At 45.5% G+C, this 21,691-nt stretch overlaps 2 protein-coding genes across 2 annotated transcripts in view; both read right to left on the reverse strand.

Annotated features, from left to right (window-relative positions):
* The window catches only part of LOC309585102 (large ribosomal subunit protein uL22), a 369,655-nt gene that overhangs the window by 170,057 nt on the left and 177,907 nt on the right, over positions 1 to 21,691 (reverse strand). The window lies entirely within an intron of this gene.
* The window catches only part of MYO5B (myosin VB), a gene marked incomplete at both ends in the record, with an annotated part of 146,343 nt that overhangs the window by 35,003 nt on the left and 89,649 nt on the right, over positions 1 to 21,691 (reverse strand). The window contains 5 exons of the mRNA XM_082301027.1: positions 393 to 632; positions 4,843 to 5,082; positions 7,815 to 7,971; positions 9,765 to 9,976; positions 11,460 to 11,571. Coding sequence (XP_082157153.1) covers positions 393 to 632; positions 4,843 to 5,082; positions 7,815 to 7,971; positions 9,765 to 9,976; positions 11,460 to 11,571 — 961 coding nt within the window. The remainder of the gene's footprint in view (positions 1 to 392; positions 633 to 4,842; positions 5,083 to 7,814; positions 7,972 to 9,764; positions 9,977 to 11,459; positions 11,572 to 21,691) is intronic.

Raw genomic sequence — 21,691 nt, forward strand, 5'->3', positions numbered from 1 at the left:
CAGTTTAGTGCTGAACACAGTGGTGCTGGGCTGGTGGTTGGACTTGGTGATTTCACAGGTCTTTTTCAACCTTTGCAACTCTGTGATTCCATGATATTCATGGTTACTAAGCATCCTGATTCCCAGATGTGTTTGGGTTTGGGGTGTTCCCTTGAGGTTGGCAGCACAAAAGGCATTAGGACGGGGTGTCCTGACACAAAGCAGCTCTGCTCCTGCAGGGATGTCCACCTGTCCTTGCTGCCCCATGGGCTGGCTAAAGGCAAATCCTAGGGGCCTTCAGCAACAGAAATAATAATCAAAGAACAGACACTCCCCTTCAGAGCTGTGAAGAGTGAGCTTTCACCACTATGGCCACCTGCAGGAGACAACCTGAGGCAGACTGACGGACGTACCTTCCTCAGCAGGTCCTTCTCCTTGCCGTGGCTGTCCTCCATGACCTCCCTCTCCCCATGAGCCTTCTCCAGCTCCATCCGGAGCTGCTCCATCTCTCCCTGCAGGCTGAGGAGCTGGTTGTCATCGCCCCGCTGGCTCTGCTGGTACTGCTGCAGCTCCTTCTTCAGCTTCTCCACCTCAGAGGAGTGGGCTGATGTCAGCATGGACAGCTGCTCATTCAGAAGCTTGTACTCCTTGTTCTGCAGTCAGCATCCCAAAAAGAAGAAAAACAAGAACACAAGTGATGTCAATGCATGCAGTGGTGCACTACAAAAGCAACCACTCAAATCCTCGAGCCTGGTGGGTGACAAGCCCACAATAACAAATGTTACCATGCCTATGCTAATGAAGCTCATAAAGCTAAAAGCTATTTCTAAACTGTGACAAAAGCTCAATAATATTTTGGCAATGATTACAGAAGCATTTGTTAAATTGGTATTACACTGACATCACTCAGAGCAAAGGCAAACAACTCTTGGTAGCACTGGCAACCAAACCAAAATACTACACTTCTACTACAGCTTCCAAACAGTATTGCTTATTAATGCAATTGGTTTGCAATTTTGTGGGGCTTTGTAGTATTCCTTTTGCAGTTTACTCCTCTGTTCCTGACTTCCATGGCAGCAGAAACCTGGGGTGAAAATGCAGAACTATCGCCTCAAGCACAAGGAACTCCCAAAACTCCAGTTTTAAGTCAAGTGCCACCTCCGTCATCTTGTTATTTGCTCAGGGTTTCACTTTTGAAGCACTTAGCAGTGATTTGCTCCTGAGTTTTGAGAACTGGAAATTTGGCAGGCTTAGCTGATTTTTGGGCTTCAAATCGAAGTCAATGGGCTCCACATTGTACTAATAAAACATCATCATTATTAGACATCCAGAGGCCAAGGACCAAGAGCTGATTCATTAAGAGCCTACTACATAAGCTCTGCTGACTTTGGGTAGATAATCTTGATACCAAAAGAACCATTTTGAAACTTAAAATGCAGTCTGGGTTTTAAAGTTTTCTCTGATCATCCTTTTGGCCCCTCTTTATGTGACCTCTCAAAGCACCCCTTCTCACTGCCTCTCAGTGCTCTGAAGCAAGACTAAGACACATCTCAAACGGAAAAACAAGTCAATGAGGCACATTAATATTTCTTCCTTTACTCCCTTGTAATCAATTATTAATGAACATCAAAATTCAGCATTCATATCATATTAGGAAATTATAATTTCTGCATGACCAAAGGCATTTCATAGAACCCTAAAATTATTTGAGCTGGAAGGGATAGGAAAGCTCATCCCATTCCACCCCCTGCCATGGGCAGGGACACCTTCCACTGTCCCACATTGCTCCAAGCCCCGTCCATCCTGGCCTTGGACACTGCCAGGGATCCAGGGGCAGCCACAGCTGCTCTGGGCACCCTGTGCCAGGGCCTGCCCACCCTCCCAGCCAGCAATTCCTTCCCAATATCCCATCCAGCCCTGCCCTCTGGCACTGGGAAGCCATTCCCTGTGTCCTGGCCCTCCATGCCTTGTCCCCAGTCCCTGTGCAGCTCTCCTGGAGCCCCTTGAGGCCCTGCCAGGGGCTCTGAGCTCTCCCTGGAGCCTTCTCTTGTGCAGCTGAACACCCCCAGCTGTCCCAGGCTGGCTGCAGAGCAGAGGGGCTCCAAATAGACTTCCGAAGAGATGTGTTTGCAGAACCTTGTGTCCCGAGATTTCTGTACAAGGTTTTACACACCATCGAACTGAGATTTTCATGCAAATACAAGAGAAATGCACAGAAATGGTTTTGGGGTTTTTATTAGCAACCAGAGACATGACAGGGCATTTACCGGGTTGCTCCCCACTGCAGAGATTGCTCAACAGACCCTGTTAAACTTGAACTTGCTTTATTTTCAATCATTATCTGTATAAACCCTGCAGATCTGAGACAGTCCTGGTTTCAACCCAGGCTCTGTGAACAAAACTAGAGTTTATTTTGCTACCAAAGGCAGATGCAACAAATTCATCATTCCTGTTACCCAAACTAGTTTTATTCACAATAAATGCTTACGGAGATAGAGCTGCTTGCAGAGACAGTGCAGAGAGAGCTCACAGTGTGCCTAAATATTGGCTACATGAACATGGAACACTAAATTAGGTACCAGCCTTAAAGTGTCTCAGGCAATTCCAACAAACAGATTTAAAGAAAATTAATTGAAAGAAAAAAAAAGAAACAGGAAAAAACCATGATCCAATGTAAACAGAAAAGGAAGTGCTCCAATAAGGATGTTTTGCAGCAAAATAGATAAAAATCTTTCTTGTGTGTGCAAAAAATCCCTTACCTGATTAAAAAACTTAATTAAATTATTCCAGTTACAGATGCCAGAGCATCTGAGCTGAGGCTGACATACAATAATAGGTTTTAATGTTTTCAAAGAAAAATCTCTTCCTTAGGGGCACAGGGAGGATTACATCTCTACTCATGCATGAGCTGAAATAGCAGAAATAGAAACATTTTTTTCCACAGCTACTCAAAAAAACCAATACAACTGCAGCTTTCCAGGTTACCTGCTATATACTTTTTTTCTTAGAAAGTTAATTGGTATTTTCAAAGGTTGTGTTTATAGATTAGCAAGGACTGAAAGCAAGATCCTCCAGGAAAACTATGATGCAGCAAATGCACCGTGCCAGAAAAAAGATTCAATGCACTGAAAACAAAATCTACTGGAACGGTGCTCATTAGCACTTCCAAAGCATCCCACGGAAACCTGGCAGCCCTGGAAGGATGGTTAAAGTCAGCTCACTGGACAGAACACTACATGTAATCCAGAGCAGGAATTCTTTCCTGCAAAAGCTACACAGAAAGCATCAAAGAATACCCTTCAAAATGGTCTGTGGAGAGACTGAGGGAGAGCAAGATGAGCTCAAGACCATTATTTCTGCCTGGTTAAAAGCTCTCCATGACTCCTTCCCTAAAGCAGATCCTTCTGCTGTTTTCATAACCCGTGACAGGAAAGCCAGCGTTAATCAAACACTGGGGTTTTTTTTTTCCTTTATTGTTCCACTCCCACACTTCTCCTAGCAAGGAAATTGGAAAAAATAGAAACTAAAAAACACTACTGATGTTCCAGTGCCAAGTCCAGCAGCCCAGCAGATCCAACACTGATGTTCACACTCCTCGCAGAAGTTCAGCCCAAAATACCTGGACCTGGAATTACTCATCCTATTTAATTCCACCAAATTACCTTCTGGATAAAAGGTCATATCAAACCTTATGATGAGAGTTTGCCATTCCTAAGCTACTGTTAGCAAAATCTAAGTATGGAAACAGGCACTTTAAAATTAAACACCAGGGTTTGAGCGCTGAACTCTGTTGCTGTGGAATTATAGCGCTGCAGCCAATTAACACTGCAGTGAGAGTGACCGCAGCAATGCAAACCCCTGTGTGTCCTGACTCTGCACTATCTGAGCCACCACAGAGCCATTTGTCATCACCACCATCACAGGACTGCTCACGTCATACAGAGCTGGGGAGATTTCAGGTGGCGAGGGAGCTGTGTGGGACGGACAAGGGTCCCTGACAACATCCCAGAATGATAAACTGGAATTGCCACTAACTGGTGCTACAAATAAGGAGTTATCCTGACTGAAGAGAATGCTCTCCCACCTGTAAGAAGCCACTTTAAGGATACAAGTGGATATGAATTTCCCTGTTGGCATCAGTCAATACAACTAGGTCCCACTCAAAATTTCTTATGATCACCCCTCAATTCCTTGTACAGCAACACAGAAGGTATTTAACAGAGTAACTTGCACATATCAGTAGGTGGAAAAACTATTCTGCTAAGTGTGTAGTAAAACAATTTTTCTGCAGCTTATTAATGGCAAGTGGCAACTGATGAAGATGTCCCTGTGATCAAATAGTCACTGTAAGATCATCAAGTCATCCAGCGCAGGGATCTGTCACATCACACCATCCTACCCTTCCCCTTACTCCTGGAGAGTTGCTGTGTCTAGCAACACAAACATGCTCAAACTACTTTGTAAAGTATTTACCCAAATTGCCATTCATCTTCCAGGGAATGTGACTCTCAAGACACATGGTTCATAGCACCAGTGGTGGCAGACACTCTGCACCTTGAGTGCTCACAGAGCAAAATGCACAGCAGGGCAATTCAGCCCCAAACCTGTGACATTGGATCCCACATGGAGCTGCCTTGGATTTCAAGAAACACCTTCCAAAACTGCCGTTTTATCTTCCCCCTCCGAGCCCTGCTGGGCAGTTCCCACAACAATTCCACTGCATCTTGTGCAGCTCCCTGAGCAAGCTCTGTGTCCCACCCTTACAAATGCCTGGCTGCCACCACCATGACCCCTCCCAGACAACACGGAAAGGCACAAAGCAGCAGCTGGGCCCAGCCTGTCCCAGCACAGCTCGGGACGTACCTGCTCATCCACCTTCCTCTGCAGCTGCACCACCTTGTTTTCCATGCCGATGTTGAGCTTCTTGAGGTGCTGTGCCGAGCGCGCCTCGATGCGCAGGGCCTGGAGCTGGCGCTGGGCCCTGAGGCGCCGGAGGTGGCACTGCAGCACCACGGCGGCGGCCCGGATCCGGCGGAACCGCACGCGGGCCAGCCAGCCCCGGACGTACTTCTGCAGGATGATGGCCTTGTGCTCGATCAGCATCTGCAAGACATCGGCACAATGGGACAGTTAACAGAGAGAAGGCACAGAATTTTGGAATCACGGAACAGTTTGAGTTGGAAAGGACCTTAAAGTTCATCCACCATGGGCAGGGACCTTCCACTAGACCAGGCTGCTCCAAGCCCCATCCAACCCAGCCTTGGACACTTCCAGGGATGGGGCAGCCACAGCTTCTCTGGGCACCCTGTGCCAGGGCCTCCCCACCCTCACATCCAAGGGTTCCTTCCCAATCTTTCCTTCAGCTTAAGGCCATTCCTGGACGGTCACCTGTTCAGGTAACAGCTTGGCTGCAACAGACACTTAAACAATTCCCAAACTGCCTTGGAAAGGGCTTCTCCTCCAAGGAATGTCCTGGTAGGTGCAGGGCATGATGGCTGGAAATGGAGGCTGTTGTTTTGCCCTCTCTTTCATGGACAGTACTTCAAACCCTGCTCCTGGAGGCTTCTCCAGGCACTGTGCTCAACTGATGCAGACAGGACACACCCAGACCTCTCTTAGGAGCCTGGCTTCTCTCACTGCTTGGCCACTGACGTGAGGAGATAAGATCCTGGTTGGTGAGGACTTGGTGGGAGCAGGTGACATCTGGGCCTAACTGCGACTTCATGGACCTCCTCAGAATAGCACTGAGATCGACCAGAGCCACAGCTCCAGAATAAACAGTCATTAACAGACACACCAACACTTAGCAATGAATTTGCTGCCCCTCAGCATCAGATATAACCCACACCAGAATGGATCTGTAGATTTTTTCTGTGTTCCACCTCTGCATTATGATAATTTTTACTGCAGATAAATGCTGTCCTAGTGGGATTTCATATCAGGTGGATAACCTTCAAATAAAACTGTGAGTCCTTTCACTACAGTCTGCAGCCAGTTCTCTAGCATGATTCAATTCCTAGTAATTTGTATTTGTTTTCATGAAATTTCTGGAATGTTTGCATTGAATTTCTTCCCCAAAATTTACAGCTATCTTGTCAGTCAATGGCAGTTCAATTTTGTCCTCTATAACTGAAGGCTGACATTTTAGAGATACAAACAGCATATTGTTAATACCTTCCTTATGCTTCAGTCTGCCAAGGAAATAAATAGGAGAATTTGAAGATTACGAGACACTTTATTGTTATTAGTTTGGGTTAAGTTGTCTCAGAAAAGGTTATCCTATGAGCTTCTCTTACAAATATTTTGTTTCACTCTAAGGCTTTCTTTGCAATTGAGAATTTTAATTCAGAATAAAGGGATTATGTGAATTTAGGATGCAGCAAGAATTACAGTGAAATAAGCTTTGTATGTCTCCCGCCTTGGCATTCATAAATGAGGAAAGCTAGGGATGCCCAAAGAGGTAGAAGAAACCCCACTGCATTGCCTTGGGGACTTATTTCAGCTTTACAGCAAAATTTTGGTGGACACTGGGCATGCCCTGACCCCAGAGATCATCACCCAGAGCCTTGCATCTGTCACTGAACATGCACTGGAACTAACACCTATATCCAACATCTATACCCAGGTGCTCCACAGATTAAGGGTGTTCAGATTAGAGAGGCCTGGCCTTCAGCCAACTTCTATACCTTGTTAAGATTTGGGTGGCCTTGAATCTCAGGGAGTTTAACTGCTGGACCAGCTGTCTCTCACTGCACAAGCTTCCAATTTAAAAAATAGATGTTGAAAAAGCAGTGGCAGCCCAAATTCCTTATCACTAGCTGCCTTGTCTCAAAGGACAACTGTGGTCTCTCTGGGATGTCACCAGGTGTCCAGGTAACCTCAATTATTCCCAGGAACAGGCTTTCCCCTCATGATGCCTCTCACTTCTTGGAGTAGCCCCACAACCCAGTTGGGCACCAGTTTAGGTGACTACCAGCACAGTGCTGGATCTGAGCAGTGGACAGAAGATTCCCCAAAGCTGTTCTCAGTTACCTGACAGATAGTAGCTGCAGAGGGACTTGGGACAAGGCATGGAGGGACAGGACACAGGGAATGGCTTCCCAGTGCCAGAGGGCAGGGCTGGATGGGATATTGGGAAGGAATTCTTCCCTGGGAGGGTGGGCAGGCCCTGGCCCAGGGTGCCCAGAGCAGCTGTGGCTGCCCCTGGATCCCTGGCAGTGTCCAAGACCAAACTGGATGGGCTTGGAGCAGCCTGGGACAGTGGAAGGTGACCCTGCTCACAGCAAGGGGTGGAATGAGGTAATCTTTAAGGTCTCTTCACCCAAACCACCCCTAGATTCAATGATTTCTCACTGTATCACTGCTGTCATCAAACTCTAAATTCTTTGTGTCCAGCTCCTGGTTTAACACAGAAAGCTAAAGGAGAGAACTAATTGAAGAGATATTTCTATCAATAAATGACTTATTACCTTCCATGACAGACCCTCCTTGTCTTCCCATCCTACCGGGAGCAGCCCCTGCATGCAGCTCTGACACATACCCAGTGGGACAGGGAGGTTTTAGCAGAGCGTAGGTTAGATCAAGTGACATTTCCAGATCTCCACAATGCCTCCCAGCACCACAGTGACTAACTCCATTTAGCTGCTCCACTGAGGTGCTCCTGCCAAAATCTCTTTTGCTCTCACAGCTTTCAATAGCAAAGCTCGCCGTCACCGTCCACTCTCCGGCAACACCAGGGGCTGTCAGCTTCACAAACATCAACAACACCACAACAAACACATCACAGAAGTAAACATAAAGGCTCTCCTCATGCAAAGACCCTCCTGGAGGTGTACCTGGTGGTAAATCCTCTTGACAAACATGCCCCGAGCAAAAGCCTGGATGGTGAGGGTGGCATTGCGGATCCTCTGGAAAGCCCGGCGGATCCGCAGCATTCGGTACTGCTTCTGCAAGATGATGGCAGCCCTCGTCCTCCTCAGGTGCTCAGCAAGCCTGCAATGCACAGGAGGAAGGTCAGCGAGGAAACTAAACTCCACTTCTTCCTGTTGCAGTAAGTTTTAAACCAGGCAGAGAGGAAAACCTTTTGTCCAGTGTGGCTTGATGGTACTCAGGAATGAGCACCCCAACAGCTGGGCTAAGAGAGCCTCCATTGTACCAGACAGCAGCCATGGAACCCAGGAGCACTGGAATCACAAATCAGCACACCTCATTTTTCCCAAACAGCATTAAACCCAAGTATTCCCCAGGTTTTCCTTGGTTTGAACTCTCTGCCTTGCGTCCTTGCGCCAATCAGCGCCCAGGCTGGTTCCATCACTTCCCTGACTATAAAAAGCACGTGTCACTTAGGGTATCTACTGGCTCAGTGAAAACAGCAGCAAACTGATCTGGCATTTAAACTGGTGTACACTGCTTTGGCAACATTCCTGAGTAGAGCCTCGAGCAATTCAGAGACAGTAAATAATGAGGGATGTGGTCAACTCCGCACCACGTTGCTCCCATTCTCCAGCAGAACTCATGTTCAATTTGCTGTTACACCGGTTAATAAATGCTCATAAACCTTCCATTTAATTTGATAATTAGCCTGTTTTGCTGAATTTATGATTCATTTATTGCTCTCAGCATGCAGCATTATTCAGAAATTTGATCCACTTCTTTTATTTTGTGAAAAGTGTATCAAAACTAAGAGCCACATCGGATTGGTTTATATATTCCTCTGATTGAGGTAAATGTTTTCTCATTAGGACCCATTGAGCCAGGGCTTACTGAAGAGGATAAGAGATGGTCTGTCTCCAAAAAGAGGAGGCAGCAGTTACTCCGATGCCATCCAACCTTACAAACCCTGCACAAAGAGGGGAACTGAAAAATTATGTAGAAGAAACTCTGCAGCAGCTGGTTCTCCCTGGCAGCAACCCCTTTCACAACCACACCACCATGAATTCAGCTGGTATCTCTGATGTTCTTCTGCTGATTGTCTGACTTGAATAAGGGGCACAAGAAGGGAGGTGGCCAGTGTGTTGGGATACTGTTCCATTGCTTCACTGCTCCCTCACATCCACCCCACACCTGCCACCAGCAGCTCACTCTCCAGCAGTGTTACCTACATAAACCCCAGCAAGCCACTGACAGGAGGGAGCTTGCGGTTCCTGCACAGAACGAGTCAACTCTGAGCTCTGTTACTCTCTACTGTACACAGCCCCCCTGCCAGTGATTTGGAGTGATTTTCCTCATTACAAAGGATACAGCCAGTCAATCCTGAGAACTCCCCTTGGACATCACAGAGGCACAAACCTGGTCCCTGCAGGGGAGGAGTGCTTACCAACTAGACAGCTCTTCCCTGGCTGATCTAAATGCCCTTTACCAAAGGCAGTCCCAGGAAAATACTAGTTCTATGAAACACTTTTACATAAATCCTTCAGAGTACTGTATTCATCTCATTATAACCAGATTGTCTACGTTATGACCTTGGCCCAGCACCCAGAAATTAAACTAATGTATATATGAAACCAGTTTGGGGCAAAGAATTTTGACCTCTTGCCCTTTAACAAAACTGGGGAGAGGAGCCAGAAATAAGTCCTGACTTTAGGTGAGAAACTCTCACCACAGTGCCACCCACACGCACATTATGCATCTTGCTTTCAAGCAAGCAGAGTATTTTCAAAGCTTCTCCTATGCAACCCCCAAGTTTAAGATCTAGAAGATGCAAAAGATTGAAAACACAGGTGAGCAGAGGTGATTTCACACTTGACTTCCCAGCTGGCCCCTCTCTGGGGCTCCCCAGGACCCACCTGCGTGCCAGGCACCCGCGGGCATAGCGCTGCAGGACGAGTGTGGCTCGTCGCAGCCTCTGGTACTTGGTCCTCTGCAGCCAGCCCCGCACCGTCTTCTGGATCATGATGGTGGCAGCCCTGAACTTATCTGCTCGCAGTTTCTCCAGATATGCCACCTGGCCTGCACGGAAAAAGATCTTGGTACGGCCAAACTGGAACTTGTCTGGATCCTTTTCAAAAGCATAAAAGAAACTACATTTAATTAAGGCAAACATTACTTGTTCTTTTTTTGTTTTCTGTTTAAGTTGATCAGTAGATAGAAAGTGAAAACACCACTTTGAATCAAATTTATCAACTCATATCTCTTCTTAATTGGGTAATGAAGATATTATTAGACTCCATTACTAGACTTACTCGATTATTAGACTTATTAGACATTATTAGATATCATTAGACTTATTAGATTTACTATACTTGAGCGTATATATACCCATTAAGGAATGCAGCACTAGGACTCAGTCTTAAACTCCATATATTTACACAAATTTTGAAGGGGTTTTGGGTTGGATTTTCTGTGGTTTGTGGGGGGTTTTTTTGGTTAGTTGGCTTTGGGGTTTTTTTTGTTGTTGCTGGGGTTTGGGTTTTTATGGGGCTGGTTTTTTTGGTTTGGTTTTGGGGTTTGGCGGGTTTTTTTGTTTGCGGTTTTTTGTTTGGTTTTTTATTTGCTGGGTTTTATGTAAATAGAGAAATCACAGAATTACAAAATTGTTTAGGTTGGAAGAGACCTTAAACCTCATGTATATCCAACCCCCCTGCCATGCTCAGGGACACCTTCCACTAGACCAGACTAGAAATGCAACACCAGAGCACTTCCAGAAAAAGATTTCTTTCTCACAAAGATTAAAGATTTCTTTCTTGAAAATGAATGCTTACATCTACAAATCATACACACACTGCAAAAGACTCTGCAGCCAAGGGAAACACTGGGTGCAAAAAGGAAAAAGAGAAACCCAATCGGGTAAATCCCTCAAAATCCCACAGGAAAACAAGAGATCAAACATTAAAACCTGTCTAAGGTGCTGGGCACATTCTGGGCCACTCAACAGCAAGAAACCTTTGCGTGCACATTTGCAATTTAAAAACAATGCCTACAAGCAAGTAGTAAAATTTTGGTAAGGAGAGGTGGCAAAACCTTCTGATTAGTTTATGGTAAAAAAGTCCCAATCTGTGAGATGCCTTTTCCACACAGGGCCATTGAAAGTCTTCCACACATCAAGATATGGCATTTACTGCACTTTTCCCACTCATCTGTGCAAAGAGGTGTTTCATGATTGACTAAGGTTCATGACATTGTCCCAGGCTGGACCTCTGAAATGTGCTCCAGCTGTGGTTAGGCAAAACCAGAAGGAGGAGCTGGGGGAACACATTTTTTTAAAGTGGCCAGTCATTCATGTGCAGCTAGTGACAGCAAACTCTGGACTTCACCAGCACTGAAATTATTTGTTCCTCTTGACCACAAGCAAGACATGCCATGTCCCACTTTCTCCTGCCACCTCCTCGCAAGACTCCCTCCTTTTGGGAAAACTCCCAGGCTGCCTGGGGTGCAGAAGCATCTGCACGAGCAGCAGGTAAAGCTGGAGCAATTTCAGACCACATCAAAGCCATGAGTTCTGTGCTTTTAAAATCATTGACAAAGATCTGGTCCCAGCTCACCTTAATGAGGTCTTCCAACAGGGTCTGACAGATCTGCCTCTTGTCGTTCTTAGAGAGGTCTCTCTTGTTCATAAGCACGCGGTACCTATTGAAAAAGTCAGCGTAGGACCACCTGAAAACAAAGCACACACTGGGTTATTCTGCATGCTGGGCACTATTTCATGAAAATAAAGTGCTTGGGAGTCGTAGACAAGTCAAAACGTGAAATATTTCAAGGGATCTCTCACCACTACCCTCAGCATGGACCAAAGCCACCCAAAAGGAGCTACTCACCCCCAGCCTGGCCCCAATCCCAGACACTAAATGATCATGTCAGGGCCCTTCTAGCCTGGAAAAGAAAGGCTACAGATCACCCTGTTTTCACCCCTGATGTGCTTCCCGATCTGCTGTTCTCTACCACTCAAATGCAACAATGCTGCTCCCGTCAGAAAGGAGAATCTAACTTTGGAGAAATCACGGATCTCTTGACTGCCCAAAACCAAAAATTAAAAAGCAATCTTGATAAAGTTATAGGCAATGAATCACATAGATATTCATTGGGTTTTTGTGTTCCCAAACTCTACTGAAAATTAATTTGAATCAATTGACTCACTAATTGCTCCATGTTGAGGTCTGTGACTGACGCCCTTCAAACAAACACAAAATCTTTTGGCTCTGGAGAGACAAAGCAGCCCCTTGGAAGATGCCTCACTGTCTCCAGCAGCAAAGCTTCCAAACAGGCAACACTAATTGAAGGAATTAGAGCATTGTATCCTACTGCTAGGAAATACCATCTCCTGCTGCTGGTGATAGATGCAGAGCCTGCAGACTGGGATCCTGAAATTGCTTCAGCATCTGCCAAGTTTCAGCATTCTCTAAATTAACACAGTGAGTTATAAACCCCTCAAAACCTGAGTTTTTAATTAACACTAGGCTTTTCCAGCAATGTCCAGAACGACCATTGATATTTCATCAAAATATGCATAACAAATGTCAAAGGGAGACTGGAGAGAACCACAGAGAATTTGATTTCTGCCCTCACTCAACAAAACCACCTGATCCTCACCTGTATGGATGCTCTGGCCACCAGGATGAGAACACACTGTGTGAAGAGCTGCCATACAGAAACATCCCCTCCACCCAGAAGCCCCAAGCATACCTTAATTTTTGCATTACTCCACCAAATTCTTCTTATTTTTCCACTTCCAGGGATTAAGTGTGGGAGGGAAAACAAATTGCAAAGGGCCAGAGCAATGCTTGTGGCAGGTCTTGGCCAGTTTGCAGTGGTGAGGCTGAGAGAGACCACCTGAGCAGTCACAGCTGCCAGCTCTACAAAATAACTTCATAAAACAGAATAGTTCAGTTGGAAGGGACCTGCACAATCATCTACTCCAGCTGCTGCCATCTCTCATGAAACACCTTGAAGGCTGGAAGCTGTGGTATTTGCTAAGACAGGCATATTGCTGATTTCAAAATACACAACCAACAGAGTTTTGTGTCACTTCAGAAAAGGCAATGGGAGGAAAGCCAGTTTGATTAAAAGCAACACTCTAATTAAAAGAGTACAGCCAAAGGAAATGTTTGCAAAGGGAGTAAAGCGAGAAAAAGGAAAAAAAAAAGTGTTAAGGATTGGGAAGCCACATGTAACTCCTGCACAGATTGGCAAAGAATATGGGATGGCAAAAACCAGAGAACCCTTAGGATTGAGCCTGAAACCAAAGGCAAAAGGGAGGGGCTCCTGGAGGCAGAAGCATGAGGGAAATTGTGATGAGAGGATTTCCCATGCTCAAAATGCTCCGATTAGTTCTGGAGCAGGCAGATTTAGTGCTGATTTAACTCCTGTCTACATGGGCTAGTCCTGAGGCCAGGCAGCTACTGCTACCCACCCTCAAATAACCAAAAGTACTGGATTATCACTAAATAAACTAAGATGCTGGCTATGAGGAACTCCCTCTGGGGCGAAAACTGAATACAAAGATTATGCAAGACTACAAGCTTGTGTCCTGTAGGGTTTAACTTAAATGTGCCTTCTCTTTGCTTCCTCAGTGCCTCCATTTTATAATTACATTTCCCGTTTTGCATTGTGCAAATAAGACCCATTTTCATTTCAAGCACGCCCGGGGTTTACACAGCTCCAGATCAAACCTGAGAGGAGAAGCAGAGCATGCAGTGCCCGAGGCACCCAGGCAAGCACACAAGGCTGGAGACATCCTGCCTGGCTCAGGTATTGCTTGAGCCAGGGAAAGCTGGGGAGAGGGAAAGAGAGAAGGAGAGAGTATTCCCACTATCCTGCCAGTGTCAGCTCAGGCACTGACATTATTAACTGCGGATATCTGGAGAAAAAAAAATCACCCTGCAGGTGCCACCCAGGCTCTTCCAGCAAAGAACAGATGGTGAAGAGGCAGAACGTGAAACTCAGGGCACAGGTCCAAGCTGGGCAGAAAGCAAAATCCATCATCTTCCAGCACCAAGGCAGAGATGGAGATCCCACAGCTGCTCACAAACAAGAGTCAGACACCTGCAGGAATCCCTTAAAAATAGATCATAAGTCACTATGCAGTGGGTCTTTCTCCAGAGCCTGTTGTTCTCATTTCCCAAGGTAGTAAAAATTGATTTTCTGCCTCCATCCTCAATATAAATGGTTCACTTTTCAGGAGTAAGTTTCACATCAGACACTGGAAGTGTCAGGGAATACACCCCCTGGTTTCTGCCGAGGTGTTTACCATGACTGGTGGCATCCACAGCCCCATATCCACATCTCCCAGAGGTTCCCAGCCCCACGCTGCACCCCCAGGGCACAGAACTGCCTCACTCATGCTCTCACCACCCTCGCTGAGTTATCAGGAGATGACAGCCCTGACACCACACTGCTCCTGTATCATTGTCCATAGAGCATCAGACAAAATCTCTGCCACGCCAGGGCTCAGCCAGCCCATCAGGAGTTTCACTGGGATATCTGCCACCAGTTCACCAGCAAAAGAAAGCTGCAGGGGATCACAGGTGCTGCTACAGAATCCTCCCAGGAGAAACGAACAATTAAAGCACTCAGGTTTAATGTAACATGCCTCATTGAACCACTCAAGGCTCAAAGCTGTATAAAATTTCCTTACAACTATGTGCTTGGAGAGAAACAAACATGATCCCCCAGCCCTGCAAAGGAGTGCAGAAATACTGAAGCTCAGTGCTTTGCTGCACACTTTTTAAATTACTTTTCTGCAGGCCCATCTTACTTTTTTAGGTACAATGTCTTCATTTTCAGAAGGGGAAAAAAAAAAAAAAAGAAAACAAAAAAAGAAAACTTATTTCATACTTGCCAAGCCACACACTGACTCCCAGCAGGAGACAAAGGATGTGCCATGTTACCCCACAGCTTAGCAAGTCAGGAAAGATTTCGGGAACGGTACACCTCCCATAGCAAGTTCAACTTGATGACAGGTGTCACATGAAAAACAGGTGCTTGGGATGCTGCACACAACACACAGCATGTGCAATCTCAGTGCTGGGGGCTGGAAACCACCAAGGGACACTAAATAAATACAACTCCATATTATTATCAAGTTTTAAGATCCAGAGAAGTGGTGCAGAGAAAAGAGCTGGAACCAGGGGGATTTTTAACCTGCACAACTGAGAAAGAGGAAGAAGGAGGCACAAAGGATGGGGCGGATGCTACTCAAACTGAGATCAAGCCAACCTCAAACAGCTGAATTTTGCTTTGATGTCAGCACAGGTCACCAAGGGGAAAAGGCAATAAAAGGAATGGAAGGATGCAGGAAAATAACTTTTATTGCCTGTGGAAAAAACCCTCCTTGGGCTCACGCAGCAAGGAGGATGCCTGGCTGGGAGCCTGAGACTTGGTCATCCCAGCAAAATCTTTGTCATCTGCAGGAAACAGAGGGAATAAGCCATAGCACACACCACAGATAAAGCAATTTTTTTTCTGTAGTTTAAACCAGATCTGGATGTTTTCCACAAAAATGCAGCCAGGTGCAAAGCAAAGGGGCTGCTTCTGCCCAAAATCGAGGGGTTATGAACTTGAGCAGAGCCAGCTGGGTTTATTTCAATGTCAAATTAAAAGGAGAGCGTGGTTAGAAAACTGGGGGTGACAGTCTAAGGAAGCCTCCAAAAAGCATCTTTCCAAGCAGTCAGCAACTGCCCAAAATATCCACAACCCATTGTTTCAGGGTTATTACAGCCATGTTACACCAGCTGCACTGAGTGAACAGCTGAAAGGAGTGTAATAGGTCAAAAAAGCTTCAAACTCTTAACCATAATATGGTTTCTTTTGGTGCCTTAAAATACCTGGATGTGAAATATTTCCACTCAGGGTAAACAAATTCACTGTTCCCATCACCCAAGACCATCCCAGGTGCTGAGCAAACCCAGTTTTATGTAAGAAATCCTGGCAGCACCATGTGGCATCCTCCCCTGAAGGGGTCAATATTTTAAGCAGGAAGGAGCTGGACTATACTGATCTTTCCAGAGGAGTCAAAACATGTTTGGAGGGGTGCAGGTTCAATCTCTGAGCCAAGATTTGACATGAAATTCTGTCATGGGTTAGCAAAGCATGGTCTCGGAAGTGATGTTCTTGCTAAGGGGTGCTTACAGCTTCCTCTGTGACCTAACAGAACCTATCAGCTGGCCAGTTTGAATATGGACAGTTTTTTAAGCCACTTAAAATCATGACCGCCTCTGTGCTCCACATTTAAGAATAGTCAAACCCCAGGAAGAGCTCTCTCTCATTTCTGGCACTGGGACAGGTGGCTGCGGGGCCCATGTGGGGGCCAGGCCACGGCCATCCTGGAGCCAATGGACCCTGTTCCACCTGAGGAACCCCCCCACAGCCCTGCTATGTGCAGATGGAGCAGCTCGGCTCCCCCTCTCCAGTGCAGCCAAGATTCAGCTGAAGCAGCACCGCTTTCCAGCAAAGATCATGTGACTGATATCGATAAGCAACATTCCAGCTGCAAGGCCTGGGTGAGATTAACCCTTTTAGTGCTGTGAAGAGCTGAAAACCTGAGGGAAGAGAGAGAGGAGATGCTTAAAGCTGAAATTCTGTTGTGAAGCTATGATATATCAGAGTATCCCGTTGTAATTTCATGAAGATCTGGGGGGTGGAGTGTTCAACTCGTAAGCAAACGCACCTGCGCTGAGATAGGCAGATGCTGACGCAGCTGTGATTTCATGAGAAGTTTGGACAGGGAGAGATGGACCAGATGAGGACTTTTGCTCCAAACGGGAAAGGAGAAACCTCAGTTCCTAGAGATGAACCAGATGAGGACTTTTGCTCCAAATGGGAAAGGAGAAAACCTCAGTCCCTAGAGATGCTCCCAGAGATAGTCCTAATGATGAAGATGAGGAAGACCCTTTGCTCCCAGGGAAGGAGAAGGGCCCCTGTTCTTAGAGATGAAATGCTCCCAGAGATGGGTGAAGAGAACTTTTGTTTCTGAACGGCTCAACCTTAAAATTGTGCCCCAAAAACCTTCAAGAGTGGACCCTCGAAAGCAGTTGTGGGAAAAGCTGCAAGTCAGGGGAAGGGACTCACACATAATGCGAGCAGAGAACCAACCTGGGCGGCTGTCTCGTTGTGATAATGCTTTCATAGCATGGGCAAGAGAGACTCCTCTTCCTAAATGGACTGAACAAGGTTATTATGGAAGTGGTAACAGACTGAACATCTCAAGGGTTGTCTTTTTACATTGTCAGTGGGAGAAGGGAGGAAGGTGGGGGGAGGAGAAGAGTTCTGAAAGTGTGGTATGATTTTTTTTTTTTCCTCTTTTAGGTCTGTTAATAAACTTCTTTATATTCTTTCAAGTTTGGTGCCTGCTCTGCTTTTCTCCTAATTCTTATCTCACAGAAGGTAAACAGTAATGAGTATTTTAGACCAAACCACTACAAATTCTTTTAGAAACTGCAGTTCCGGGAGAAAATTTCTCTTGCCTTGTTTACTGTAGCAGAACAGATTTGCCTTTCAGTTGGCTCTAAAACATGCAGGCTGGTCTGGCTTGAAATTAGCTGGAATATATTCAAAGGGAAGAATGAGGGGGGAAAACCCCTCCATTTACATATTACACCTTTTTTGGGAGTGGGCAAACAGAACTGTTGGTAGCCAAAGCAATTTGTAGGTCTTGTTATCCTGAAATGACAGCCAGACAGCTAAAGGCACATTCTATAAAAAAAAAAAATTATATATCCAAGGATGTCCATGACAGTTTTCAATTGTAAGTGTTTAATGTTTATAGAGTTTAGCAGCTGGGATTTCACACTGAATTGATACAAAAATGCTGCATCTGACAGTGAGCTCCAGCAACCAGAGGAAGCAGCCAAATGCCAAGGATACTTAAACTATAAATACATAACTACAATGAGGGTATTTCAGAGAGAACTGCAGTGATGAGGTTATTCAGAGTCATGGCATGGTGGGAGACCACTGCTGCTGGACCACTGACTTGGAAACCACCATAACCAGCAGGAAAAAAATGTACAGTTTTGAGAGAACCAATTTAAAATCTTGTTTTAAAGAGTATTTTGTTATTCATGGAGATCTGCACCAATTAGTTCTCTGTAGATTCATCTCTATGCAGCCAGTTTCTGTAAAGAAGATGAATGGTTTTACAGCACAGAGACATCTTCCATGCTTTACCCTGGGAAGATGATGATAGATTTACTACACACGCACCTCAGACAGTCCATTCATCACAGTCATTTATGTACATGCTAACAGATACATTTCTTAACCGTTGTGTAACATTTCAAAGCAAATGATACATTTTTAATTTATTTTAGACACAGCCAGAGCACAGCCTACCACGGAAATGGTAAAATAAACCCAGGCACACCCTAAGTGGGGAGCCCAAGGCTTCAGATCTCTGTGACTTTCTCGGGTTCAACAGCTACAACTTGTATGAAAAATTATTTCTTTTCTTAGAGGTAAAAAAAATTATTAAAGACTCAAACCACTGAACTCTTCAGCAGCAGGTGGTTTTATCCAGAGATCTCTGACTCAAAGCCACACCACCTTCAGAAGTTACTCTTGTGACAATATGCTGGAATATATTCAGAGGCAACCATTACAGGATGAAAGTAAGAGTTTTTCTATTGTTTCTGTATAAAACCTACCTTGAGATAAACAAATTTGGAAATTCCCTGTTGCTTTACAGGTAAATTGCTTACACCCAAGTGAAGCAAAAGTCATGAAGATCAAGTTTTCCATTATTATTTTAAAGTATTCCAAATTTAGAGCCTTCACATGGGGTTTAAATTTAAAGCAATGACTCTCCTTTTTGGTTTTATCCTTAATCAAGCAATATAAAATCAGCTTGTCTCAAAACATAAGGAAATACAGAGGAATAATCAATGCACACTGTGATGAAAAGATCACAAGTAAAACTGCACCTTTTCCCAAACTGGTCTGTAAAGTCAATTTTAATACACAGATTATTCACAATCTTTCAATGACATTGTCCAGCTCCTGGGTCTGGATTTTCAAGACTGGAATGTTGTGAGTAAGGAAGGTGAAGAACTACCAGAGCCCAAAGCAAGTATTTTATTTAGTGCACAGCTGATCCTATAAACAATTATCTCCTAGAAATATTAAACTATACAAAAAATCTGTCCTTCAAGCATCACAAACTTTGGAGAAGGTCACTCTGAAAGGCTGAAATAGCTTTTTGCACACTTTTTTTTTTTTTTGTCCCTGGAGGAAGAACAAGAGCTGACAAGTTGCAGTGATGGAAGAGTCCTGTATTTTTAGCATCCTGAGAAAAGATCTCATAACCAAAAGCATGCAAGCAGAGCTGAGAGCATCACTTCAGACTATGTCAGGGTGGAGAAGTCCTTGCACTGGTCTGTCAGTGCAATTATCTGCCGTCAATAGAGCCTGGCTGGTCTCCAGGTGCTGCAGAGGTTTCTCCCTTCTATTCCCCCTCCCCAGTTACTAATTTTACATTGATTTCAGTGCTGTAGGGACTAAACTGCATAGGTTAGCAAGCATAGTCCCGGAAGGGACGTCCTTGCTAAGGGGTGCTTACAGTTTCCTCTGGGAACTGATAGAACCTATCAGCTGGCCAGTTTGAATATGGACAATTCTCTAAGCCACTTAAAGTTGTGAACACCTCTGTGATCCACATTTAAGAATAGGCAAACTCCCCCTCCAAGCTCTCTCTCATTTCCGGCGCTGGCACAGGTGGCTGCGGGCCCCGTGTGGGGGCCAGCGGGCCCGGCCAGGCCCTGCTTGGGCCAGGCTGGGCCAGGCCACGGCCATCCTGGAGCCATGGACCTGTTCCAGCCGTGGAACCCCCCCCACTGCCTTGCCGTGGGCAGCCGGAGCGGCTCGGCTCTCCCCCCTCTCCACTGCGATAAGGAAAATTCAACATTCCAGCTGCAAAACTGCAAGGCCGAGGTGAGATTAACCCTTTTACTGCTGTGAAGAGCTGAAAACCTGAGGGAAGAGAGAGAGGAGATGCTTAAAGCTGAAATTCTGTTGTGAAGCTATGCTATATCAGAGTATCCTGTTGTAATTTCATGAAGATCTGGGGGGTGGAGTGTTCAACTCGTGAGCAAAAGCACCTGCACTGAGATAGGCAGATGCTGACACAGCTGTAATTTCATGAGAAGTTTGGACAGGGAGAGATGGACCAGATGAGGACTTTTGCTCCAAACGGAAAAGGAGAAAACCTCAGTCCCTAGAGATGAACCAGATGAGGACTTTTGCTCCAAATGGGAAAGGAGAAAACCTCAGTCCCTAGAGATGAACCAGATGAGGACTTTTGCTCCAAACGGGAGAGAACCTCAGTACCTAGAGATGCTCCCAGAGATAGTCCTAACGATGAAGATGATGAAGACCCTTTGCTCCCAGGGAAGGAGAAGGGCCTCTGTTTTTGTTTCTGAATGGCTCAACCTCAAAATTGTACCCCAAGAAACTTCAAGAGTGGACCCTCAAAAGCAGTTGTGGGAAAAGCTGCAAGTCGGGGGAAGGGACTCACATGCAGGCAGAGAGACTCCTCTTCCTAAATGGACTGAACAATATTTGGAAGTGGGCAGCTGTCTCGTTGTGATAATGTTTTCATAGCATGAGCAAGAAGAGACTTCTCTTTCTAAATGGACTAAACAAGGTTATTATGGAAGTGGTAAACAGACTGAACATCTCAAGGGTTGTCTTTTTACATTGTCAGTGGGAGAAGGGAGGAAGGTGGGGGGAGGAGGAGAGTTCTGAAGGTGGTATAATTTTTTTTTTTCTTCCCTCTTTTAGATTTGTTAATAAACTTCTTTATATTCTTTCAAGTTTGGTGCCTGCTTTGCATTTCTCCTAATTCTTATCTCACAGCAGATAAACAGTAATGAGTATTTTGGACCAAACCACTACAAATGGAAATGGAAAAACACTACAAATCTGTAGGATAATAATGAATGGAGAGGAACAGGGTATCCGTGCAGCCATGACAAGACCAGTAACAAACTTCATAAAACACACAGCTCAGGTCAGAGCTCCCCAAGCTCTCCTGGGACCCACCAGGCAGAGCCAGGGCCCAGATTGCGCTGGGCAGTGTGACTGCCTGCTTGGAGAGCAAAGAACTGCTTTTCTGTGGCCTCTTCTATGTGAAAAAACCCAGCTTTTTTCATTGCTTCAGGGCTTTTACTACAAGAGGACTGTCAGATTTGGTCCGGCAACAAAGATGGTAATAAAAGACAACCCATGGGCTGGAATTTTTAATTCCTCACCACGGCTTAGTGATCATGTAATGTAGGAGCAGCTTTTTATTGCTACTTCCATAGAAGCCCTCAAGACTTCAGAGATGAGAGCCAAAGGTGATGCTGGGTCTTCTAACAGTGTCAGACTCCCAACATGAGGACCCAGACCTCCACCCTTCTACACCGGCAGAGGACAGAGAGAAATTGGTTTCCTTGCGACTTTTCTTCTTCTATTTTCCCTTCTTCCTCTTTAAGTAGTTGGACTCAGCTGGTCAGGGAGAACCCCATCACCAGTTTTGGCCTGCCCATGGAGGTCACTGGCCAACAGCGGTGAAGGGCAGGAGAGCCACCTCATCTCAACATGCAGCTGCTGCCCTCGGCTGCCAGAAACCCTCTGCAGCTTTGCAGGAGGTGAGAGTAGCACACTCCTCCCCAAAATCCAGAACAGGGAGTTTCTCATGGTGTTCCACATCACGCTAAGCCGACTCTTCTCTGAGCATATTTATAACTTCTTTGTTCCATATAAAAAGGCTGATGGCTTTGCTGACATTAACACAAAGCTGCTT

This window comes from Coloeus monedula (genome assembly GCF_965178545.1).
Source record: "Coloeus monedula genome assembly, chromosome: Z".
Lineage (NCBI taxonomy): Eukaryota > Metazoa > Chordata > Aves > Passeriformes > Corvidae > Coloeus > Coloeus monedula.